At 41.0% G+C, this 25,410-nt stretch overlaps 3 protein-coding genes across 3 annotated transcripts; 2 read left to right on the top strand and 1 right to left on the bottom strand.

Moving 5' to 3' along the window:
* Positions 1 to 335: 335 nt before the first annotated feature.
* Positions 336 to 6,811, bottom strand: gnptg (N-acetylglucosamine-1-phosphate transferase subunit gamma). Its single transcript, XM_055924266.1, has 11 exons — positions 6,649 to 6,811; positions 4,029 to 4,083; positions 3,846 to 3,913; positions 2,574 to 2,628; positions 2,277 to 2,360; positions 2,052 to 2,145; positions 1,751 to 1,865; positions 1,559 to 1,641; positions 1,125 to 1,250; positions 892 to 973; positions 336 to 748 (listed from the first exon to the last, which is right to left on the bottom strand). Exons 1-11 carry the CDS (start codon positions 6,713 to 6,715, stop codon positions 666 to 668), a joined length of 912 nt encoding a protein of 303 aa, XP_055780241.1. The 5' UTR covers positions 6,716 to 6,811; the 3' UTR covers positions 336 to 665.
* Positions 6,812 to 6,815: 4 nt separating this feature from the next.
* tsr3 (TSR3 ribosome maturation factor) lies at positions 6,816 to 12,871 on the top strand. Its single transcript, XM_055924256.1, has 6 exons — positions 6,816 to 7,241; positions 7,842 to 8,052; positions 8,302 to 8,495; positions 11,377 to 11,544; positions 11,779 to 11,833; positions 11,954 to 12,871. Exons 1-6 carry the CDS (start codon positions 7,121 to 7,123, stop codon positions 12,120 to 12,122), a joined length of 918 nt encoding a protein of 305 aa, XP_055780231.1. The 5' UTR covers positions 6,816 to 7,120; the 3' UTR covers positions 12,123 to 12,871.
* Positions 12,872 to 15,040: 2,169 nt separating this feature from the next.
* On the top strand, positions 15,041 to 25,380 carry pdpk1b (3-phosphoinositide dependent protein kinase 1b). The gene is made up of 14 exons (XM_055924275.1): positions 15,041 to 15,185; positions 19,387 to 19,659; positions 19,893 to 19,935; positions 20,109 to 20,246; positions 20,397 to 20,541; positions 20,766 to 20,863; positions 21,024 to 21,099; positions 21,261 to 21,329; positions 21,482 to 21,578; positions 21,761 to 21,934; positions 22,118 to 22,341; positions 22,532 to 22,589; positions 22,848 to 23,000; positions 23,190 to 25,380. Exons 1-14 carry the CDS (start codon positions 15,162 to 15,164, stop codon positions 23,301 to 23,303), a joined length of 1,686 nt encoding a protein of 561 aa, XP_055780250.1. The 5' UTR covers positions 15,041 to 15,161; the 3' UTR covers positions 23,304 to 25,380.
* The last annotated feature ends 30 nt before the right edge of the window (positions 25,381 to 25,410 follow it).

Genomic DNA, 25,410 nt, shown 5'->3' on the forward strand with positions numbered 1-25,410 from the left:
GTAAACAGCCTACAAGAAGCAGCCTGTTTAAGCACCTTTTTAATGTCATATGACAAAATAATTGGCATTTGGGGTCCCGAGTGGCACAGCAGTCTAAGGCACTGCATCTCAGTGCTAGAGGCATCACTACAGACCCTGGTTCGATCTCTGGCTGTATCACAACTGGCCGTGATCGGGAGTCCCATAGGGCGGCGCACAATTGGCCCAGCGTCATCCGAGTTAGGGGAGGGTTTGGCTGGGGAAGGCAGTCATTGTAAACAATTTGTTCTTACCTAACTTGCCAAGTTAAATAAAGGTTAAATTAAAAATAAAAATAAATTGCTCAAGGCTGTAACTTTTCATGTTCTTCAAAAATGTATTTTCTGGATCAAACAATTTACATCTTCAGTGTCCTTCCTTTGATAGCAGAGGTATGATTTCTGTCTAGACAGACAATGGAGTTTAAAATAAAATATTCTAAGAATGTAGCTATGCCATTGGGGAGTACAGGCAGGCCTCACGGTCAAGAAAACATGGTTGATTCTCTAAAATTGTATTTAGAATAAACACTTATTTTTTTAAACTTGAATTCTCTAATGTGGAACTGCCATGTTTATTGTGTGACATCTTCCTCCTCTGCTGTTCAGTTAGTGGTCTGCAATATTTTGTGTAAATGTCTGGAATCCTCAGAGTAGGTCTGCGATGAGGCCGTTGTCCCCCCTCAGGTGCCGATTTTGCACAGTCACACTCACTGGAATCTTCGCCTTAGCTGTCCGTAGAGGGAGGGAAGGGTGCAAACATGTTAACATTGACCAATGCAATCATAACATGTTACTTACGAAGGGATTCCTTTCCTACATCTATTCATGGAGAAGTATGGACTAGTACATGAATAATAATGCTCAGACTCACCTGCCTTTGACTCATGGGGAATGTTATGTTGAGTGAGGAGAGCTTGCAATCTCTCAATCTCTTCCCTCTGTTTACGGACATCCTGTATAAAACAAGCATCCGTAGAAATGTAAACAAACAACTTCTCAATGACATTTCATGTATATGGATAGCTAAACTAGAGCTCTAAATGTCAGGGCTTCCATTACTACTCATGGTCACGAATGGTTTTGGATTCTCTCCAGTGAACTTACCTCGTTGCATTTCTGCAAGGAATCATGCGTCTTTGAGGTAGTTGTGATATCCGGCTTCTCCTTTACCTTTTGGCTCTTTAGGAAACCAGCATCCTCAAAAATATCCCTCAGTAGGTTATTGTAGCCCTGTAATACACATATACACGTTAGAGGACTTCTTAAACTTCTTAAGCGCTTTCAAGTCAAGAAGTGAAACTCCGGAGTGGTTATCGCCCAAATAGACCTGACTCCTATTTTCTCCACTAATTGGCTTTCAAGTGCACAAGCACCGCCGACCGCTCCGCCTGGATAGAATTCCGCCTCATTGAAAATGAATAGGCCACCCCTCCTGGCGCTTTGTCTGCGAGCACCTTTAAACTCCTGTGTAGTCCTACACTCATATAAGTGCTATGAAAGGGTAATGTCAATGCCTATGTTAGTAAGTAAAGTCGTACCTGCTCAGTAATGAGGTTCTCATAGCGGGCCTGTTCGACTTCATCCCATTCCATCTGCAGCTTGTCACTCAGAGTTGGGTACACTTGATGAGAGGACACACGTGTGACTCAGAATGTAAACAAGCACCATCTTTAAATGTAGTTTTTTTTTTTTTTTTTTTTTTTAAGAGTCCCTGCTTTTGCTCGTCTTACCTAAGAGAGAATGTGGGTGGCATACAAGTGGGGTCTCAAAGCTTAGAGAATACACACAGGTAGTGGGCTCTGACACTTGAGCCAACTTGCTACTTCCACCGCAGGTCAGAATGACCTAGTGAAACGAGAGAAAAACGTTTTTTTTTTCACAAAGAACAGTAACCGCAACATTCAACTGCGATGTCTTTAAAGGCCTTTCACAAAGCTCGCTGACTGGGTTTGCACGTTATACTCACAAATGCTCGCCAATCCTGCTTTGTCAATTGGCCAATGGAAGGAATGAGCACAAGCAATTTATTACCTTTGTTTGCCTATTTTTATTCCCACAGGCATCTCCCTCTCTCATCCACATGGCCAAAAAGGTGTTGTTCACAATCTCCCACTCCTGCCAGATTCTGTTGGAAAGACAAAGGGTGTAAACTGATGAATGGAAATAATGTATTCACAGAATAACATGCTTCAATGAATCTGATTCACTTGATAGGATGAGTGCAGTTTGAAATTGTGTTGTGGAGGATCCACTCACCCCAGTATGCCACTGTAAGCGTTCCACCTGAATGACTGCTCATGCTGGGTGATGTTGTGGAATGGACAGAATTCATATTTATACCTAAACAAAATAACAACACAATGATGTATTCTCAAATATACCTATTTTCTACACATGTCGTCTTGCACCCTTGACTAGCGGTGAATCAACCAATTGGAAAACTGGTACAGAAATCAAAGATGAGTCCTAAACAGTTTGATCGAAACTTTGCCATAATGTTCACTGCAGCAATTAGGTGTTGATTTTGTAGGCGCTCAGTTTCCCAGTACTTACGTGGACTCTATGTAACTGAAGCACTTTCCTGCTAGTCGGCGGAGATGTGCTGGTCCTATAAGAAAGGATTAGATTAGAAATGTTATGAAAAGAGCACAAGTAAAAAACAGGGCTGTATGTATACAGTGCTAGGTATGGTCATACTGAATGCATGCTAGGAATGGTCATACTGAATGCATGCTAGGAATGGTCATACTGAATGCATGCTAGGAATGGTCAGTTTAGACAGACAAGTAACTGCCAAAATAAAGGAAACACTTGAGTAAATGAGGGATATGAAGTATATTGAAAGAAGATGGTTCCACACAGGTGTGGTTCCTGAGTATATTAAGCAATTAACATCCCATCATGCATAGGGTCATGTATAAAAATGCACAGTTGCCCATTATTTTGGCTACCGTGGCTAGAAGATAAGATATCAGTGACTTTGAAAGAGGGGTCTCAAAGGAGCATAGGGGGTTTAAAGTGTGTGTATGTGTGTTTGTGTCTCAGTCATCAGATCTCAACCCAATTGAACACTTATGGGAGATTCGGGAATGGCGACAAACAGCTTTTTCCACCACCATCAACAAAACACCAAATGATGGAATTTATTGTGGAATAATGGTGCGCATCACCTCCAATAGAGTTCCAGACACTTGTAGAATCTATGCCAAGGCGCATCGAAACTATTTTGGCAGCTCGTGGTGGCCCAACGCCCTATTAAAACACTATGTTGGCGTTTCTTTTATTTTGTCAGTTATTATTTTATTTTGCCACTCACCCCAGGCATACTGGGGTGAGTGGATCCTCCACAACACAATTTCAAACTGCACTCATCCTATCAAGTGAATCAGATTCATTGAAGCATGTTATTCTGTGAATACATTATTTCCATTCATCAGTTTACACCCGTTGTCTTTCCAACAGAATCTGGCAGGAGTGGGAGCAGGAAAGTGCTTGTTACCTGTATATTCTTGATTAATCACATGACCTGCCAGTGTTGACAGAATTAGATCATTATTTTTTGAAAGCACCGTCTCCTTTGCCTTCACAAATGTAAACCTGTTGGTGACGTATTGTGATTTAATTTACTTCTGTATTAGGGGATTCTTTTTCCACTTGTTTCAATCCTTTGATTACTGAGGAACAATGAAAAGGGACCAGACTACTGCAGTACCTTCCCACTGCTGGTGAAAGTATCAATCTGTACTGCTATACCTGTACAATATCTTATTGCAGTCTGCAGACCATAATGTAGTTAACCCAGTAAGTAATACATATTCTTATTACCCGACACTGGGCCTGGAGTCACCTTGGGCTGGAGTTTACTTCCTTGGGCCAAAAAGGGATTGTTGAGCCTAGAGAAATAGGAGGGAACCACATTATACTGACTGAATTAGTATGTTTTATACCTTCATACATTTAACTTTTGAAACATATCTAAATGCAATTATAGAATAACATATGACTTACCCAAATGTATTTGGTTCCTCAACAATCTTCATTTTACCAGCAAATGAATAGGGGCCTAAAATATGAATTTTAACAAGAATAAACCATCTGCATCCACACTAAAATTAGAAACATTTGAAGAAGACTGAAGAGAACTTAGAAGCTATTGTGCAATCCTTTAAAGCACACTTTGTGGCATGGTCCTCCCTCTTTAACATTCCGAGCAAGAATTGAAATAATAAAAATAAGTTGCTCCTACAATCAACTACAAACTGAGCATGTTGCCTCGATCTACCGCAAGGCTTTTTCAAGAAGATCAATGAACTGATCACTAAATGTATATGGAATTCAAAGCAAGCTAGCGTTGCCCTTGAGAAACTAATGATGTCAAAATATAAAGGAGGCATGGCACTTCCAAATATTAAAACATATTACATGTAACAAGATAAACCATATACTGGCTCTACCCACCAAAATAACCCCCTGTTGGTTAGCAATTGAAGAAATATCCCACCCCATGCCAGTTAGATTGATAGATATTTGGGAAGTATTCCCGATGCTAAAAGGCCATCCAAAAAGATCTGCTTCTTGGAATGTTCTTAAAATTGTTTGAAATAAATACGCAGTTTCCATATGTACCTCTCTCCAAGCAACCATCTGGAGCAATCCACACATATTAATCAATCAATCACAGACCAGTATTGTGGAGAGATTAGCTACAGATGGGAGTTTGGATAGTGGCGGATTTGTATAAAGATGGTAAAACTATGGATCTGAATGAACTGAAGGAAAAGGCTGGCTCTATCAACCATTTTAGAATCATTCAGATTGTTTAGGCAGTCAAGTCGGCATAAATAACCATTTAAATATAAACATGAGTTTAAAGAATTGGAAAGTTTCATAAAGGATGTCCATTCCAAAAACCACCTGGCATCAAGTGTATAAATTCTTAAACGAAAAACAAGGGCACTACACACTTCCCTTAAGGGAAAAATGGGGTAAAAATTTGAATATTGGGAAAAGGTATGGAAAAACTGTTTTAAACCGTGCAGAATCTAAAACACAAATGGTTCAGTATAATATAATTAATAGAACCTACTGGACTTAAACATACACATGGCAAAAATGACAACCGACAGCAACTGTTGAAGATGTACATCAGATGATGCTGGGCTTGCGCATATGTTGGTCAAGTGTCCGAAACTGGAAGTATATTGGAAATAATATTCTCTCTATTTCTAGGAGCCATAGAAAAACAGACTACACACAAATGCAGCCTTTATCTTGCTGGGAAAATACCCCAAATGCTTCCATGCTTTGGACACTAACTCTCATAGCTAAAAGGGTCATTTTAAGGCATTGGAAAAAAGAGGAGCCACCCTCATTTGCAGAATGGCTCCAGCTGTCAATGAATAGCCAACTGTAACATTTTTGAAAACTATTGCAAATGGACATGGAAAGTCATATGAATACGAACAAATATGGGCTAAGTTTGAAGCTACTGTCTTGAAGTGATTGAAAACGGGGAAATGTATGTAATTTATAATTAATACTACTGTGTATTGATACTAATTGCTAATATGTAATTGGACACAAATCATGCTCATAATGTGAAATTGCTCAAAGTAGAATAGTTTGCCTAATTTCAGTTTGTGTACAATTGTATTATCTAAACCGCTGTAAATTATATTTTCAATAACCAAAAAGATTGTGTTTTCAGCTGTTTGAAGCTGGTGTACAAAACCGAAAGTAAAAGATGCAAAAACAAAACTTCAGCACACGAAGTACAGAAATGGCGCATATAGAACATACCTACCACTTCATATCTATTCTCAATGAGATTGACAAATCTATAACTCACATTGCTATGTTCATTTCGTCAGGTCACCCAAAAAGTAGACATATTGTAGCTTTAATTAAAAAAGTAAAACATTTGAGCGACATCATTTGTCAGCAGGGTTAATCCTGAATATACAAGCATATACACATAAAATTAAATCCAGAGCCACATAACGTCAAAATATATACAGTACCAGTCAAAAGTTTGGACACACCAACTCATTCCAGGGTTTTAATTTATTTGTACTATTTTCTACATTGTAGAATAGTGAAGACATCAAAACTATCAAATAACACATATGGAACCAATTAGTAAACAAACAAAAAAAGTGTTAAACAAATCTAAACATATTTCAGATTCTTCAAAGTCTTGGTATTTTCTCAACCAGCTTCATGAGGAATGTTTTTCCCAACAGTCTTGAACGAGTTCCCATATATGCTGAGAACTTGTTGGCTGCTTTTCCTTCACTCTGCGGTACAACTCATCCCAAACCATCTCAATTGGGTTGAGGTCTGGTGATTGTGGAGGCCAGGTCATCGGATGCAGCACTTCATCAATCATGATTCCATGTGTTATTTCATAGTTGATGTTTTCACTATTATTCTACAATGTAGAAAATAGTAAAAATAAAGAAAACCCCTTGAATGAGTTGGTGTGTGCAAACTTTTGACTGGTACTGTATATATTTTGGTTACAATGTTTGAGTTCGCAATACGCTCCTCTAAAACCTAACCCGGAAGAACCCTTGAAACGACAGATGCTGTTTTGTTTGAGTACATGTATTAAGTGAAAAATACTTACTCAGCAGGGTAAGACAGAGCAGACATATCCATAGTAAATGTACTATTCTAGTCGATGTATAATACATGATTAGTGGACTTCATTTACTTCTTTGCTAGCTATATAATCCGTGGCTATATTTTTTGTTTTACAGTAGTGACCACGTGACCATTAGGGAAACATGGGAAGAAGTCAGCTGACCAAAATACACGGTCTGCGCGTGCGTGTTAGTCCTTCCTCGGTACAGCGTGAGCACATGAAAAGTGAACTAATTGGTTGTTTATACTTTTATTTAGTCAACTAAAGCGACACAATATAATCTCAAAACAAGAGGAGTGGAGTACACATGTTTTCTATGTCATCTTGGTAGCTTGCTTGGATGTTTACTTCTATTCTGTAGGACCAGTTGATTCAAGTGCTACAAAGTCAGGTTAACGTTACATTTTTTTCTCAGTCAATTAACAGTAGGTAGAGAGAGTCTGACAGTTCTGACATGGGGCGAAAGAAGCAGGGTAAATTTGAGCGCCCAGTGAACAAGGGGAAAGATAAACGACACAAGATGAAGGGGAAATCTCTTGAGTGTTTCACAGAAGAGATGCATGATGCATTGCAAGGTACAGTATGCCTCTTCCCGAAACAGTATGTGTCACAGCTAACCAGTCATGTTGCGCGTATGTGTGATCATATAACTTCAACCTGGTCTCAGAGCATGTCGTATTATTCTGTATGTAAAAACGGGACTCCATTTAGGATGATATGTTACGTTTAGTATGGTATGTATTCATTTGTATGATCTGTTTTGTATGATATGTTACGAATTACAATTCGTATTATCTGTTACTAGGAGTTAGTGGTTAGGGTTAAATTTCGGAGATAGGGGAAGGGTTAGCTAAAATGGTTACGGTTAGGGGAAGGGTTAGCAACATGCTAAGTAGTTGCAAAGTACTTAGTAGTAGTAAGTAGTTGAAAAGAAGCTACAATTTTAAAGTTGTCCGTGATGAGATTTGTTATATGCGTAGCCATCCACCCTGAGCATCCACCCTGAGCAACCACCCTCCTTTCGTTTTTTGCCTTAATTAAGTAACCATCTGTCTTATGTAACCACACCAAACGTTATGTATCATACTAAATGAAGTCCCTTGGATTTACGTACAGAATAATACAAAATGCTCCGAAACCAGCTTGGTAACTTGGTTGTTTTTTCTCGGTTTCAGCCAGCCTGCAGCCAGATGATGCAGGGGAGGCTGCCCAGGTGAAGTTGCCCTGCCCCTTGGCCATGTGGGAGCTGGGCCACTGCGACCCAAAGCGCTGCACAGGAAGAAAGCTGGTCCGCAAAGGCTTTGTTCACAACCTACGCCTCAACCAGAGGTTCCATGGACTCATTCTGAGCCCCATGGGCACCAAATACGTCTCACCAGCAGACAGGTGAGTGATGCTTTTGACATGGCCAAAACCCTAAGCACGTCATTACCACTGATAGATCAAAGGGCTGGAAATAATTTGAACATACCTTTACCCTTTCACTGTCTGTGAGATCAGGACATGTTTAACCGACCACGTTTAACCGACCACAACCATCAATTTCTAATCAAGATTATTGGGGCATATCTCAATAGTATATGCAAGTCTTTGTGATGTTGAAGTCAGAGTCCTATGTTTTCCTTTATTTTTTAGGGACATTGTGGCTAAGAATGGACTTGCTGTCATTGACTGCTCTTGGGCTAAACTTGAGGAGACGCCCTTCAATAAGATGATAGGTAGTCATCCTCGGTTGCTACCGTACTTGGTTGCTGCCAACCCAGTGAACTATGGGAAGCCCTGCAAGCTGTCTTGTGTGGAGGCTTTTGCTGCCACCTTCTGCATTGTGGGTAAGACTTGAGCTATTCTGCAGTTAATTCATAACCTGTGGTGTCGTATCGCATTTACCTGAATAGAAGATTTGACACAAATGCCCAGTGGTCAGATGACGCAGATGCTAAGCTACAGGACTGTTTTGCACAGACTGGAATATGTTCCGGGATTCTTCCAATGGCATTGAGGAGTACACCACATCAGTCACTGGCTTCATCATTAAGTGCATTGGTGACATCGTCCTTACAGTGACCGTAAGTACATACCCCAACCAGAAGCTATGGATTACAGGCAACATCCGCACTGAGCTAAAGGGTAGAGCTGACGCTTTCAAGGAGCGGGACTCTAACCCGGACACTTATAAGAAATCCCGCTATGCCCTCAGACGAACCATCAAACAGGCAAAGCGTCAATACAGTACTAAAACTGACTCGTTCTACACCGGCTCCGACACTCGTCGGGTGTGGCAGGGCTTGCAAACTATTACAGACTACAAAGTGGAGCACAGCCGCAAGCTGCCCAGTGACACGAGCCTACTAGACAAGCTAAATTACTTCTATGCTTGCTTCGAGGCAAGCAACACTGAAGCATGCATGAGAGCGAGGCCTCCCGAGTTGCGCAGTGCTTTAAGGCACTGCATTGCAATGCTAGCTGTGCCACTAGAGATTCTGGGTTCGAGTCCAGGCTCCGTCGCAGCCGGCCGCGACCGGGAGACCCATGGGGTGGCACACAATTGGCTCAGCGTCGTCTAAGGGAGGATTTGGCCGTCAGGGATGTCCTTGTTCCATCGCGCACTAGCGACTCCTGTGGCAGGCCAGGCGCAGTGCACGCTGACACAGCCGCCAGGTGTACTTGTTTCCTCCGACACATTGGTGCGGCTGGCTTCCTGGTTCAGTGGGCATGGTGTCAAGAAGCAGTACAGTTGTGTTTCGGAGGACACACGGCTCTCGACCTTCATCTCTCCCGAGCACGTATGGGATTTGCAGCGATGGGACAAGACTGTAACTACCAATTGGATACCACAAAATTGGGGAGAAAAAAGGGTAAAAAAATAATAATTATTTTTTTTTATTTTTTTTATTGTAAATGCATGAGAGCATCAGCTGTTCCGGATGACTGTGTGATCACACTCCACAGCCGCTGTGAGTAAGACCTTTAAACAGATCAACAGCAGGGACAGACGTGTACTCCGAGCATGCGCTGACCAACTGTCGAGTGTCTTCACTGACATTTTCAAACTGTCCCTGACCGAGTCTGTAATACCAAAATATTTCAAGCAGACCACCATAGTCCCTAAGGTAACCTGCCTAAATGACTACCGACCCGTAGGCTGGTCATGGCTCACATCAACACCATTTTCCCAGAAACCCTAGACCCACTCTAATTTGCGTACCGCCCCAACAGATCCACAGATGATGCAATTTCTATTGCACTTCACACTGCCCTTTCCCACCTGGACAAAAGGAACACCCACATGAGAATGCTATTCATTGACTACAACTCAGTGTTCAACACCATAGTACCCTCCAAACTCATCACTAAGCTAAGAACCCTGGGACTAAACACCTCCCTCTGCAACTGGATCGTGGACTTCCTAACAGCCTCCCCCAGAGCCTCCCCCAGGTGGTAAGGCTAGGTAACAACACATCTGCCCCTCAGGGGAGCGTGTTCAGTCCCCTCCTGTACTCCCTGTTCACCCATGACTGCATGGCCAGGCACGACTCCAACACCATCATCAAGTTTGCCGACGACACAACGGTGGTAGGCCTAATCACCAACAGCGATGAGACAGCCTATAGGGAGGAGGTCAGAATCCTGGCCGTGTGGTGCCAGGATAACAACCTCTCCCACAACTTGATCAAGACAAAAGAGATGATTGTGGGCTACAGGAAAAGAAGGGCCGAGCACGCCCCCATTCTCATCGACGGGGCTGTAGTGGAGCAGGTTGAGAGCTTCAAGTTCCTTGGTGTCCACATCAACAAAAAACTAGAATGGTCCAAACACACCAAGACAGCCGTGAAGAGGGCACGACAAAGCCTATTCCCCCTCAGGAGACTGAAAATATTTGGCATCGGTTCTCAGATCCTCAAAAGGTTGTACAGCTGCACCATTGAGAGTATCCTGACTGATTGCATCACTGTCTAGTATGGCAACTGCTCGGCCTCCGACCGCAAGGCACTACAGAGGGTAGTGTGTACGGCCCAGTACATCACTGTGGCCAAGCTTCCTGCCATCCATGACCTCTATACCAGACGGTGTCAGAGGATTGCCCTAAAAATGGTCAAAGACTCCAGCCACCCTAGTCACAGACTGTTTACTCTGCTACTGCACGACAAGCGGTACCGGGGTGCCAAGTCTAGGTCCAAAAGGCTTCTTAGCAGCTTCTACCCCCAACAACTAATTAAAATTGTACCCAGACTATTTGCATTGTCCCCCTTACCCCCTCTTTTACGCTGCTGCTACTCTCTGGTTATTATCTATGCATAGTCACTTTAACTCTTACCTACATGTACATATTACCTCGACTAACCTTTGCCCCTGCACATTGACTCTGTACCGGTACCCTCTGTATATAATAGCCTTGCTAGTTATTTTTCTGTTGCTTTTTAATTATTTGTTATTTTAATTTGTTATTTTAATTAATTTAAATTTTTTACTTAACACTTATTTTTCTTAACTGCATGGTTGGTTAAGGGCTTGTAAGTAAGCATTTCACTGTAAGGTGAAATCAAATGTTATTTGTCACATACGCCGAATACCTGTTGTATTCGGCGTATGTGACAAATAACATTTGATTTAATCTATACAAATTAATTGGTTTTACCATCAGATTACCTTAGTAGTGTTAAGTGTTGGCAGTGTCATGATCAATCATTAATTAACATGTCTGAAATGCAGGTTTTCAGGACCTGGCTGTGATTCTGCTAAGGAAGTTTAAGTGGGGGACTGTGTTTCTGGATCTGAACAAGACTCTGCTGGATCGCTATGCAGCTTGTCAGTCAGAGGAGGAGCTGCTGGCTGTGGAGAAAGAGTACCTTAACACCCCTCCTGAGAAAGAGGAGTTTGGTAAGTTACTGTTGGAGAAGTTTGGGATCAAATCCCAGGAAATATTTGGAGTTGAGTGAGGGGTGAATGTTTAGCCATACAAGAAGGTGTTAAGAAAACTGGTATGCCTTCGGAGGGAGCACTATTGATGTCATACATAGAAAGCTTAGTCTTTAATGTATTTTACTTTGAGTGTTTGTGTATTTCTTCAGAGACTGTCTTAAACCAAAAATGTCTAATCCATTATCTTTGCAGATCCATTCGATGTTGACTCAGGGAGAGAATGCATGAATCTCAACAGACCCCCTCGGTAATAAAGACCCGTTGCTTTGTATTGAATTGAAAATCATAATATATTTAATTAATTTCAGTTTCACATTTGTTATGCAAACTTTGTTGGTAAATGGTATTGCATATCATCTTTGTTTAGTGTTGCTGAGGAAGAGGATGATACAGAGAGTGATGGTGAGGAAGCTGGAAGTTCTGGAACATCAGAAGATGACAACGATGATGTCAAAGAGGAAGAGGACAATGGGGGAAAGGATAGAGAAACTGGAGATGAGGAGGAAGAACCAGGAGAGTCATCAAAAGTGCAATGAAAAATGTGGATATACTGGGGACTTTGAGGAGAATGGCAAGAATGATTCACTATGTGAAAGTGAAGAAATTGAGGCCCTTTGTTTACTAAACATTGTGTAGGTTTACATGGACACTAATTCGATATTAAACGGATTATGGCAATTGGCCGAGTATGGCAATAGGCATGTAAACACTTTACTCTGTTTATCTTAATCGTTGTATGGTCACAATCGAAGTAAGCATATGTCGATTAAAACACCTGGTTTTCTGATCAATATTTCGAATTATTAGGACATATAAACTGCGTAATCCTCGTTCCAGTAGTGTATTTGATTTGCCAGCACCAGTAGGTCAAGCATCCCTCTAGAGGGAGTGAAGTGAGTTTGGAAAAACTGAAAGTAGGCTATACATTTTGGAAATACTTTTCATGTACAAACTATATGTCCGAACTCAGAATCAAGTAGGCTTCACAAAAATAACATGGTCGCTGTGGTAGAACGTTTATTTTGATTGGTGATTTTTATGCATTTATTTCTCATCAGGTAGCCTGATTCCAGATGTGTCCATGTAAACAGGATTATTAGGGAAATCGTTAATTTTGCAAAGCATGTTAACGTTTTAAACAAACTATTAAATTAATCTGATTATCAACAATAATCGTATGATTGTGTGCATGTAATCTTAGACAGTGTCTATACATTCTTAATTCAGTAAAATTGAATTGACGAGTATTACATTGAATAGAATGTAACGCAATTATGCCTCTTAATACATGTTTATGTGTCAATTATGTGAGTGAAAAAAAATAGGATATTGTAGCGAATTTAACCCAACACTTAGTGACCTCGTCAAGGTGTAACGGTTAAGGTCTTTGTTTTGACGGTTGCTGAACCTGGGATCGAGTCCCAGTCATGGCTACACCCTGAATTCGCGACACTGGTGTCAGAAGTGGGAGGGCAGTCGTGGGGCAATCGGGGGTGTGTACACGTCAGAACCATTGTTATAGAGTATCGTGGGGACACGTTCTCAGAAAGAAGGGGGTAATGTAGCAACCTCGACAAGATGCATAACAGTTAAAACTTATGGATAGGGGGCAGCATTTTCACGTTTGGATGAAAAGCGTGCCCAGAGTAAACTGCCTGCTACTCAGTCCCAGTTGCTAATATATGCATACTATTAGTAGATTTGGATAGAAAACACTAAGTTTCTAAAACTGTTTGAATAATGTCTGTGAGTATAACAGAACTCATATGGCAGGAGAAAAATCCAACCAGGAAGTGGGAAATCTGAGGTTTGTAGGTTTTCAACTCATGGCCTATCGAATACACAGTGTCTATGGGGTCATTTTGCACTTCCTAAGGCTTCCACTAGATGTCAACAGTCTTTAGAACCTTGTTTGATGCTTCTACTGTGAAGTGGGGCCGAATGAGAGGGGAATGAGTCAGAGGTCTGCCAGAATGCCTTGAGCTCGTGACGCTCGTTCACGTGAGAGCGAGCTCTGTTCCATTGCTTTTCTGAAGACAAAGGAATTCTCCGGTTGGAAAATCATTGAAGATATATGTTAAAAACATCCTAAATTCTTCGTTTGACATCATACTTCGTTTGACATGTTTCTACGGATTGTAATATGACTTTCCGTCTGAACTTTTGCCTGGACCTGCCCGCGCGTCGTGAGTTTAGATTGTGTACTGAACGCTCGAACCAAAAGGAGTAATTTGGACATAAATGATGGACTTTATGAAACAAATCAAACATTTATTGTGGAACTGGGATTCCTGGGAGTGCATTCTGATGAAGATCATCAAAGGTAAGTGAATATTTAAAATGCTATTTCTGACTTATGTTGACTCCAACATGGCGGATATCTCTTTGGGTTGATTTGTCGTCTTAGCGCCATACTCAGATTATTGCATGGTTTGCTTTATCCGTAAAGTTTTTTTGAAATCTGACACAGCGGTTGCATTAAGGAGAAGTATATCTTTAAATCTGTGAATAACACTTGTATCTTTTATCAATGTTTATTATGAGTATTTCTGTGATTTGATGTGGCTCTGTGCATTTTCACAGGATGTTTTGGAGGCAAAGCCAAATGTAAATTGAGGTTTTTGGATATAGATATGAACTTGATCGAACAAAATATACATGTATTGTGTAACATGTTGTCCCGGGAGTGTCACCTGATGAAGAATATCAAAGGTTAGTGATTCATTTTACCAATATTTCTGCTTTTTGTGACTCCATTCTTTGGTTGGAAAATCGCTGTATGCTTTCTGTGACTAGTTGCTGACCTAACATAATGATATGTTCTGTTTTCGCCTAAAAGCTTTTTTGAAATCAGACACTGGTTGGATTAACGAGAATGTTATCTTTAAAATGGTGTCTAATACTTGTATGTTTGAGAAAATGTAATTTTGAGATTTCTGTTGATTGAATTTGGCGCCCTGCAATTTCATTGGCTGTTGGCGAGCCAGTCCTAGATTAAGGTGTTAGCTTGACAGTCGTTGGACGCGGGTTCGAGTCCCTGTCAGGGATACCCACCGAATTCCCTACAATATGAACAAGAAAAGTATCAGAGATGGGTATTCAATGACATAGGCACCAACAGCAAAGAGAAGATAGAGTATGAAAAGTGAGTGGATGGTAGAAAATATATTTGAACATGGGTTGTACTTGGACATACTAAGTTTCAAACATTTGAAAGAGAAGACCATGACATGGAGTATCTGCAGTGTGAATACTATATACAGTAAAGGCCTATTAAATAGCCGTAACGTATTTTGTATGCTGCTAGTTATGCAATGCAAAGGCGCTTTGAAATAGGCTTAAGCAAGACGTTTTGGAACTTTTCCTGAAACGACTATCGCCGTCTTCATATTGACGAAGTTCAGTCGAAACGATGCGAAGGGGGCGGATACAGAGAAGTAGGCCTATCATCTTCTGTCTTTGCGGTAACATTGTTGTGGAACGACGTCACAGCTGGAAAAATGAAGGTGCAGAGGCAGCCATTAATGGAGGTTCTGTAATATTTTTTTCCAAATAAATACTCGCGGATAACTTCCATGGCAAGAGCTACAAGTCAAATAGTGAGTATTGGCTCTTTCATCAGAATTTCAATTCGAAGCCGTTGCTCAAGATGTATTGTTTGGCGGCAGTTTGACAACATTTTCTATGTGTTAGGCCCTCATTTAAAACAGCGCAGCAGTACGAGGACCTCTGACTAGCTAACCAAAACATTTCGACCAGTTTTTACAGGGAATAGTCGAAACGACCATATGCCAATATATTTGCACCTTGGTGAACTTCTAGTGAAATGGTTTGAAAACGTGCCCCAATGTAGGGATGGAAATTGTCGCTTTAACTGCTTTGTTCGTCCTTATTCTATCTAGTTTAGCCAATCCATTTTCACGGATTCCAGTGCCAATGGGATGCATTGGCTAGCCTAGCATGAGGACGAAAATTGCAGTTTAATGAAATACTGCTAGCTAGCTAGATGAAATCGTCTCGATTTGACGTTGTTGTGGAATAAATAGTAACTAACGGTACAAGACGCGGTCCATTCCTTTGAGGTACCTAGCTAACGTTACGTTTTCAAACCTTTTTTTTTTCACTTCAGTTCACCGAGCTAGTTTGAGGAACAGTTAGCTTGATTACTAGCGTAAAATGTTGGTTTGGTTAGGAAATAGGAACATTAACTTAACGTTATAACTAGGTTGTTGTACATTGTTTGAAATGTTCTAACGTTAAGTTAGTTAACGACTGTGTGTAGATACTTTTGGCTATTCTGTTGGCTAAATTGGCTAGTTTGTCAATTAAGTTATCCTGCCAGCATGCTAGCTCGCTTTACTTTTAGTTAACGTAAGTGAGTTGAATTCCAGGTTGTTAGCCAGCCAGCCAATTTGGCGTTTAACTGGCGGCTGACTATCCAACGCATTAACGTTAGCTAACCGTTGCTGCAAAGGGATTGCGAACTAGTTCATGTTTTCAATATTTAGATTTAAAATAACTAACGTTAGCTATACAAGGGCTAACTTTAGCTATTGGGAAATTAACTTGATATCTAGATAGCTTCCTACCTACTTAACTATTTGACACAGCTAACTTGTTGTTGAATATTTCAAGCGTCAGCTCTAGAATTAGCCGATGATGCTAACAAACTAGTTGTTTACGTTAGCAGACATGAGACCCATGTAAACGCGCATCCTAGCTACATAACCGAATCAATACGATGTAACGTTAGGTAGTTCGCCGATGGATAAGGAACCAATCTGACCACACCTTGTTGTGTGTCGCGGTTGACGAGCTACAGTAGCAGCTCGCTCGAGATTTCACTTGTCCGTGTTCGACTAATGATAATAATAAATGTCTCCCTTTTGCTGAACTAGCTGAAAAAGCTAGCTAGCTTCTCATTTCCCAGCCTAAACTGGGTAACTTAGCAAGCTAACGTTCGCATGTTAACTCAGTTTACAATTTTGGAAGTGGATATTTATAAAATCTAAAGCTTTTCATTTGGCCGGTTATAGGACTTTAGATGGTGCTTGTATGTTTGCCATTTTAAAGAGCAACTGGCTTCCTGATCACTCGTGATGCTTGCTTACTAATTGAAACAACCATTGGGCGTCCTCGCTCACATTCGCAAGCTGTTAGCCAATGCTAATTTTCTTGTTAGCATTAGCTAGCTAGTTAATGACAGGATGGTAGGCGGGATGCTAGTTAGCTCTTTGCTTATGAAAATGCACCACATTATATAATTGTTTTTTTGAGCACCAGTCAATTAAAAAAATATATTTTGTCATGAATGTAATCGTATAAGCATTTGGTGTCGACCATTTGACGTCTCTCACTGGAGGACATAAGTGGGATTTTTCTTCCAGGGAAAGGGTTGGGTCGGGAGTTTATCTACTTCACATTGTCTTGTCAACTAGATACATCTCCACCCCTTGTGATTAAATTGCCCCATAGTGAGCATAAGGTATGAGGTCACTTACTGATCATGATGACCTAAATAGCTAGATGATTCAAGAATGTCCACGTTATATTAATGGCATTTTTTTTGTTGCCTTGAGGTTTTGCCTCATCCTCAACTAAGCATGTCTGGAGTGGAACGAGCCCAAGGTTGTAAATAGAACATAATGCTCTTCACCTGTGCTCCTACTTGGGCTTGGAGCCCTGCCAGCTATCCTTATTTTCAAACACCTAGCCAACCTGTCTCCCAGACATGACAAAATGTATAGAAACGACACTAATCATGACTCAAAAGTGCAAAGGAAATACTGTCCCATGACAGTGGGGATTAAATTAACATGTCTTTCTTAGATTCCCTCATGTACATGTTGACAGTTTGGTACAGTGTGCTTTCCTGCACATGTCTAGGTTGAGTTAGCCTGCCTCCTCGTGGGGCCCTCAGACACTCCAGAGAACAGAGTTTGAGCTGTTTTTGTTCACACATACACTCTTAAAGAACTGTGACTGAACATGGCATAGCGTAGCCCTTTACACTCCTACCCATATACAGTTTGAAAATGGCTGATTTGTGCCTAGATTGGCAGTACAGTAAGATATGCTATACAGGACTTCAGAGCTTAGGGTCTGCACTTCACAGCGCTGTATGGGTTTTGACTGACAGCCGTTCTGAACTTGAGCACTGCACACCGCAATAAGTTGCCTCCATCCCTCCTGCTTATTGGAAACGGTTGCAATAGTTTTTTTGTCTGGGTGAGGGAAATGCTGTTAATTAAGAGGAGTTGATGTATTTGGAATGATGAGAGGTTGAGGATAATAAGTACCTTTGTCATACAAGCAAGCCAAACACCCTCTGAGTCCAAATGTAAATTTCTATATCATAAACCTCATGTAATATACAGTGTCAACGTTTATGATCACTACATTTGATGTACTGTTAAAAGATGACATGGCTTTATACCTTGGGTCATTCTGAACAGAATGAGCCTGTTTGTTGTATTGTGAAGAAAATTTGACCACGCATCTGAATGTCCTCATGACTCCATTCTATGCGCACCACAATTACAATCTGCCTCTATGAATTGCCTTGTGACAGCCTAACAATGTAAGATCCTATTTTCTAATGTTGGCAGTATAACTAGCTTTCAAATGATGCCCACCTTACCCAGATTGCGATTTCTAATGGACCGTTTTTGGATTGTGTAAAAAAACATTACTTGTGTGATGTAGGGGATACGGGGCTGTGTTCCAAACAAAACAAGTGTGTGTGCTCTAGTTCCTCAATGGCACAGCTATGAGGGCATTATTCTTATCATGTTACTGAATGTATCCAGTGTATTTTCACATTTCGTAGTCAACAAATGCGGCAAGAAGTACAGTCAAATGTAAAATGCACATAAAATCAAGTGTAATGTTTGGATTGAGTCTCATCAAGTGAACGGTTGTGTACTCACTATTAGTCACATTTTTCCATAATCTCTAAACTGTTCCCTTTTAATTGCTACCATGGTTATGCATCAGCTTTCAATATTTCTTCTTAGAAACATTTCAATTTAGCCCTATCCACATAACCCTTTACACTACACACATCGCACCGAATGTGGATTTCCCATTCATCTACTGATTGTTGACGTCTGACTGCAGACATTTTCATGCGTTTATACATAGAAAATCGGTTTGCACTGTCTTCACAAGTACTCTTGGCAGGAAAACGCTATTGGTGTGTTTGATACAAGACATGAAATATCAAATTTGATTGGTCACATACGTGTTTAGCAGGTGTTATTGCTGGTGTAGCGAAATGCTTGTTTCTAGCTCCCAACAGTGCAGTAATATCTAACAATTTCACAATACACACATCTAAGGAATGGAATTAAGAATATATAAATATTTGGATGAGCAATGTCAGATCGACAGACTAAGATACAGTCTATATACATATGAGATGAGTAATGCAAAATATGTAAACATTACAGTGACCGGTGTTCCATTATTGAAGTGGCCAGTGATTTCAAGTGTGTGTATATAGGGCAGCAGCCTCTAATGTGTTAGTGGTGGCTGTTTAACAGTCTGATGGCCTTGCGATAGAAGCTGTTTTTCAGTCTCTCGGTCACAGCTTTGATGCACCTGTACTGACCTCGCCTCCTGGATGATAGCGGGTGAACAGTCAGTGGCTCGGTTGGTTGTTGTCCTCAATCATTCACATAACTGAGAATGATTGAGCAAAAAACTTGATGATTTAGATGGCCCCAAGTCTAGACAGACAATCATGCCTATGTTGTGGTTAAGTCACCTAATGTCGCCCCTTTCTCCTCTCCTTTACAGTATGATGTTGTGCCCATTCAATCCAGCGTTGTCATCTGTTCCTGCCCACATCCATCAATGGTAAGAAATCAGCCCGACTCCTGCTCGCCACTTGGTATCCCAGGCGCAAGTAGCAGCCACTGTCCTAGCATGGATGGCCCCACCTCCGAGTCCCGGGCTCCGGGCAAGCCTACCAGCCAGGGCTCCGAGCTCCGGCAGGCCTCTCAGCCGCGCAAAAAGAGGCCAGAGGACTTCAAATTCGGCAAGATACTAGGAGAGGGCTCGTTCTCAACCGTATGTAGCCTGCATTCCATTTTACGAATTAGTCTCAGATGTTACACGCAAGCATTTTTGTAGTCAAATACTCCAGTGACTCAACTTCAATTAATGTTTATTGTAAAGGAATGGCTGAGTAGTTAATGGATTTTAAGTTAGCCTGGCACCTCATTTACTATGGTGATGAAGTGGTTTACTGCTTTAGTTGTTGAAATATATTTTCTTCAAACATTGTATATTTTTTTCTCTAGGTTGTCCTTGCAAGAGAACAGGCAACGGCAAAAGAATATGCAAGTAAGTTGAAATGTAGGCATTCATGTCGAACTCCGCTTCCATGTGCAATACCTGTTTCTCTTCAATGGTATTTTCTCAGGTTAAGGATTGTCAGAAGTGCAAAGTTTCTGTTTATCGTGTTTTCTTTTCTGCTATTAACCCTCAACTTTACTCCTAACTTTTCTCTCTTCCAGTAAAAATTTTGGAGAAGCGGCATATTATGAAAGAGAACAAGGCACAGTACGTGAAAAGAGAAAGGGATGTGATGTCAAACCTAGATCACCCATTCTTTGTCAAACTCTACTTTACATTTCAAGATGATGAAAAGTTGTGTATCCTTTAATAAGACGAGACCACGATGACTCGGAGCCTGGCTGCATCACCCATTTGCTTAGCAACTTATCTAGTCTGTATGATTCAAATGTTTTGTCTCTTGTTTGTGTTCCTTTGACGTGTAGTTTTCCTTAACAACTTGCTATCAGATTTTGGCCTTAGCTATGCTAAGAATGGAGAGCTTTTGAAATATATTCGCAAAATCGGTTCTTTTGATGAGACCTGTACTAGATTCTACTCGGCGGAAATTGTTTGCGCACTAGAATATTTGCATGAGAAGGGGATTATTCACAGGTAGGAAATGTCTGAACTGGTAAGCCTGTCATATGTTACAGGATATTCTAGTTCAATTTATATAATACATTTTAACATGAAATATACAGTATTTGTATGAATAACTCGACTTGTAAACTTGCTGCCACTGTTAACACAAATGAGCCCTTCTTGCTATGCCATATTCTGTTATTGAAAATGTAGGTTGACTAGGTTCCCTCACATTTGTTTATTTTGTCTTTCAGAGACCTTAAACCTGAGAATATTTTACTGAATGAAGACATGCACATTCAAATAACAGATTTTGGAACGGCAAAGCAATTATCTTCCGATAGCAAACAAGGTAGATGTTTATCAACAGGAAGCAATAATTGCAATTTATTCCTCCCTGAACATTCCCTTATTTTATGTTTTTAGTTTAATACCGAAATTTGTTAGTTTTAAAGTTTTGATCAGTCACATCAGGTGTGTTGTCTGGTTCATACCCCCTTATTGTTTTGCAGCGAGAGCGAACTCCTTTGTAGGAACTGCGCAGTACGTGTCTCCAGAGCTGCTGACAGAGAAATCTGCCTGCAAGAGGTAACTGGGATTCGAACATGGAGTACCTCTTCACAACTCACTCGGTTTTCTTCTACTCCTTTGCAGTGTTGTGCCAATGCATTGTTTTTCCATGCAGTTAGTGAATGTCTGTCCTTCTCCGGTAGGATATCATATTGACATCAACTGGTTATGTGTTTCAGCTCTGACCTCTGGGCCTTGGGATGCATAGTCTATCAGCTGGTGGCTGGGCTACCACCCTTCAGAGCTGGGTAAGTAGAGCACGATGTATGCTTGCGGCCTCTCACCTTTTTTGTTTTAGTCTAGTACTAAACTTGTGATAAACTCATCTGGATATTATGTTTTATGGAGCTGCTCTTACTTCTACTTCACAAACTGTCCTTCTATGCTTACTTCTGACCAGAAACGAGTACCTAATATTCCAGAAGATAATCAAGCTGGAGTATGAATTTCCAGAGAAGTTCTTCCCCAAAGCGAAAGATCTTGTTGAACAGCTTTTGGTAGGTCTTGTTTTCATCAATATACTCAAAGTAATTCTGTAATACGAGCACTGTAGTATAGGATTCGACATGTTATGGTGCGTCTCTCGATTATCCACAGACTGGATTAATAAATTGTAGTAAGATTAGAAGGCTATGGGTCAGTGTGTTTGTGTATATTAATGCGATTCTGTTTCTCTCAGTCGCTGGACCCCTCCAAGAGAATCGGTTGCGAGGAGATGGGAGGGTACGACCCCCTGAGGGGACACCCGTTCTTCGAGACCATCTCCTGGGGAGACCTCCATGTGCAGACACCACCCAAGCTCACCCCCTACCTGCCAGCCATGTCTGAGGATGATGAGGACTGCTATGGAAACGTGAGACACTTCCACCCATACATAGAACTTGGCAACATGAAACTTGGCCACCATGCCATATTGGCCTGTGGTGATCTTTCAAGAATCCTGTTAATTCATTGAATCTATATCTTTGTGCCATGCAAAAGCCCATGCAATAATCCAACTAACCACCTTCTGCCCCAATCTTCTGTATTTCCCCAGTATGATGACCTCCTGAGCCAGTTCAGCAGCATGCAGGTGGCCCAGTCCAGCTCATCCCACTCGCTCTCCACGCCTGAGACCATTCCCCCAGCGCCGCAGAGGTCCAGCAGCAACATTGAGCAGTACATCCACGACCTGGACAACAACTCGTTTGAGCTGGACCTGCTGTTCTCCGAGGAGGAGAAGCAGCTGCTGCTGGACAAACAGACCAGTGGAAACCCCTGGTGAGCCCTACTCTGAGGAACTCTCTCCTAGCAAATTTTTTATTTTTTTTTAATTCGGTGTGACCATGAGCATTTGACGTTGGAATGTACATTGATAGTTTGAAGTGTGTTGTAAGAACTGTTTGTTTACATTGCTTAGCTTTGCTTGGAAGTACTTGCTCATAACCCTTAATATTACTGGCTTACACAGGCACCAGTTTGTTGAGAATAATTTGATCCTGAAAATGGGCCCAGTGGATAAACGGAAGGTGAGTGGAAGCCAAACCTTACATCTCAGTGTTTTCATAGTAAGTAAGTTCTTAAGAGTATCACTTTGATCTTACCAATTGTTTAGTTGTTGACAATGAGGAGCAGTGTTTGTGTGTAGTTTCACTTGTTAGAGCTGGAGAAAGCTGATTCTAGGTCAGCAGCGACGGGGAATACCACCTCTTGTGTGTAATGCCACACTCTTAGAACTAGCCCCCTCTGGTGGTGATCTCATGCCATGTCTCATGATTCCATTGCAGGGCCTGTTTGCTCGACGGAGACAGCTGCTCCTCACTGAAGGGCCACACCTGTACTACGTGGACCCTGTCAACAAGGTCTTGAAGGGGGAGATCCCCTGGTCCCCCGAGCTGCGTCCAGAGGCCAAGAACTTTAAGACCTTCTTTGTCCACACGGTAAATGTTAACTGCAATTAACACTTATTGACGACACTGTAATGACTGTAGAAAAAATTATATTGGTAAAAAGCAACCGTTTGAAGCTACAAACTGACATGATCACAAACTCTGGTCTCTTCTGACTATATTGACTTTCTCAGCTTTGAATTTTTTATTTATTTGATATTTGTTGACATTTATTTACAGCCCAATCGAACATACTATCTGATGGACCCGAGCGGAAATGCAGACAAGTGGTGTAAGAAAATCCAGGAAGTGTGGAGAAAGATCTATCACAAGCACCAAAACCTTGGCCTATAGGAGAGCAGTTCCTCCTGCGCCACTCCTTCCTCCTAGCTCTGAGGCCGATCACGGAGCAGAGTGACACCCTCCTGAGTGCCCTTCACAGCAATGTTAAAAAAAGAAAAGAAAAAAAAAGAAGCTATTTTAGAGACGCTAGCATCTATGGCATCTAGACCTTGTTTATTTTATTTCTCTGAAATAAGCAGAACCAATAGGGGGGAAAAAAGACCATGGGATTTAAGGTTTGCTTTGCTTGTTCTTTGTGCTCTCTGTGAAGCTTCTAAATGCATTTTTCCATGTGTTGATGTGACTGCTTCCATGCACATCGGCATCTTGTATATTCTGCAAGGGAAAGGGAGAGGACAGGCTTGTCTGTATAATTCCACTGGCATGAGGTACCATTCGGACCACCTGAGTGCAAGGATTGGTTTCCTTGTTCAACCACAAAACACAATCCAGCATCACTTGTATACCAGAGCCTATCCCAACACAGTATTACACTCAACCCAGTTCTTAATCCAACATTGTATGCCTCTGTGATCAGACCTGAACTTCACATATTCCATACTTAGAGCAGACTATTGCCTGGTTCAGTATCTTACTGCAACCAGGCACTAACCAAATAAACTAGATTTTTAGTCTGACCCCCATTGTCCACAGAGTATAATCTTTTAATTGGTTTTCAAGGCTCTTGGTACTTAATGATTGCAGTTCAGTTTGGGTCTGTAGGTTAATGTTTCGGAGTGGATCGCTGGTCCCCAAAGTGGGGCGTAGCTATGAATAGCTCTGCTTCAGCATTGGTTCTCCATAGACTGAGACTATGAGGACAGTCCCTAATAGTAGATCCATTACATTGCCAATACGGGGTAGGTGAACATGCCACTAGCTTGTACTCTCTTATCATAAGACACGCTTAGCTTTCCTGCACGGCCAGTTTTGTAGCTCAGCCTTGTCTGCTTCTCTCCCAGGGCACTGGCGATGTAGTTTTATTAAAGTTAAGGTGGGTATTTTGTCTGCATTGGCAACCATGGCTAATATTATTGAATTATTTGGCTGTTCTTTACCATTCACTGGCTATTTCTTTGTGGTTTGAATACTTTTAGTCTTTTGGGGGTGGGATTGTCAGTTCATCTTAAGTATGTCCTGTTTAAAACTCAATCTAATGCTGACCACCATGTTGAACAGCTTTGGTGATAAGGAAAACATCAACAAAGCATTACATCCATAATACTATACTATCATTTCTTGGAAGCAATCACAGTAAAGCTGTAGTCCCAGGGCAAGTTTTGCAGCTTTGCCTTGTTTGGGTTATCAAGGTTCATTGGGAGTGTTCCTATGGTTTTTCTACAACGTGATACCTGGCCCAATTATGGCCCATGTATCAAGCGATTGATTTGCCTTTTGTGACTGGAGCGAGTGAATAGTAGCCGCGGGCCTCTGGTTTGGGCTGAACGTGCTTTGATGTCAGCTAAATGGTATCTGATCCAAATAAGAGATGAAATTGCTGTATCTATCTCTCTAAAGTAAGGAAACACTATAGAAAGTGTTTGCTCTCTTGCTAGACTTTTTTTTTTTTTTTATCAAGTTGGGCGGCAGTCGGTTACATTGTATGTAATACTCTACCTGGTTTGTAACCGACTAGAACTGTGATGTACAGACAATGTATTATTGAACTCTGAAGCAAGAAATGCAATGATATTAGGATACAGTTTTTGTATTTTTATTCTTGTATAAGGTTATTTGATGGCTATTGTTTAGCCTCTAGTTCATTCTGTGTTATTTAAATTCTAATATATGAATCATATTTGGATTGAAGTCATGTTCAGGGGCCATGTTGTGTATGTATTGAGATGTAAAGCCTTTGAATGTGAATAATTATTGTAAACTATAATATTTTACAGCTTTTTTTTCTTACTATATCATATACATTTTCTATTTGCTCAGTAATTTAATCATATTTCTGATAATTTAATGAATCTGTTCATTCTCTCTCTGATTATTTGTGCGCTAGGTCAGTAGTTGAATGATGAATTTTCCACGTAATGCTTGGTAGTCCAGTAATTAAAGCATGTAGGGATTTAGGCATACAATAAAACCATGCCTCTTGTCTTCTGTTAGAACCTGA

The sequence above is a fragment of the Salvelinus fontinalis genome, chromosome 1 (genome assembly GCF_029448725.1).
Source record: "Salvelinus fontinalis isolate EN_2023a chromosome 1, ASM2944872v1, whole genome shotgun sequence".
Classification (NCBI taxonomy): Eukaryota; Metazoa; Chordata; class Actinopteri; order Salmoniformes; family Salmonidae; genus Salvelinus; species Salvelinus fontinalis.

Coding starts and splice junctions, on each gene's coding strand:
- gnptg (XM_055924266.1), bottom strand. CDS start 6,715: ATGTATTATACATCGACTAGAATAGTACATTTACTATGGATATGTCTG. Junction 2,146..2,276: donor GCTTACAGTGGCATACTGGG/GTGAGTGGATCC, acceptor TCTTTCCAACAG/AATCTGGCAGGAGTGGGAGA. Junction 1,251..1,558: donor AGAACCTCATTACTGAGCAG/GTACGACTTTAC, acceptor TGTGTATTACAG/GGCTACAATAACCTACTGAG.
- tsr3 (XM_055924256.1), top strand. CDS start 7,121: ATGGGGCGAAAGAAGCAGGGTAAATTTGAGCGCCCAGTGAACAAGGGG. Junction 7,242..7,841: donor GATGCATGATGCATTGCAAG/GTACAGTATGCC, acceptor TCTCGGTTTCAG/CCAGCCTGCAGCCAGATGAT. Junction 8,496..11,376: donor TGCCACCTTCTGCATTGTGG/GTAAGACTTGAG, acceptor TCTGAAATGCAG/GTTTTCAGGACCTGGCTGTG.
- pdpk1b (XM_055924275.1), top strand. CDS start 15,162: ATGGCAAGAGCTACAAGTCAAATA. Junction 21,579..21,760: donor ATCTTGTTGAACAGCTTTTG/GTAGGTCTTGTT, acceptor TGTTTCTCTCAG/TCGCTGGACCCCTCCAAGAG. Junction 22,342..22,531: donor CAGACCAGTGGAAACCCCTG/GTGAGCCCTACT, acceptor TGGCTTACACAG/GCACCAGTTTGTTGAGAATA.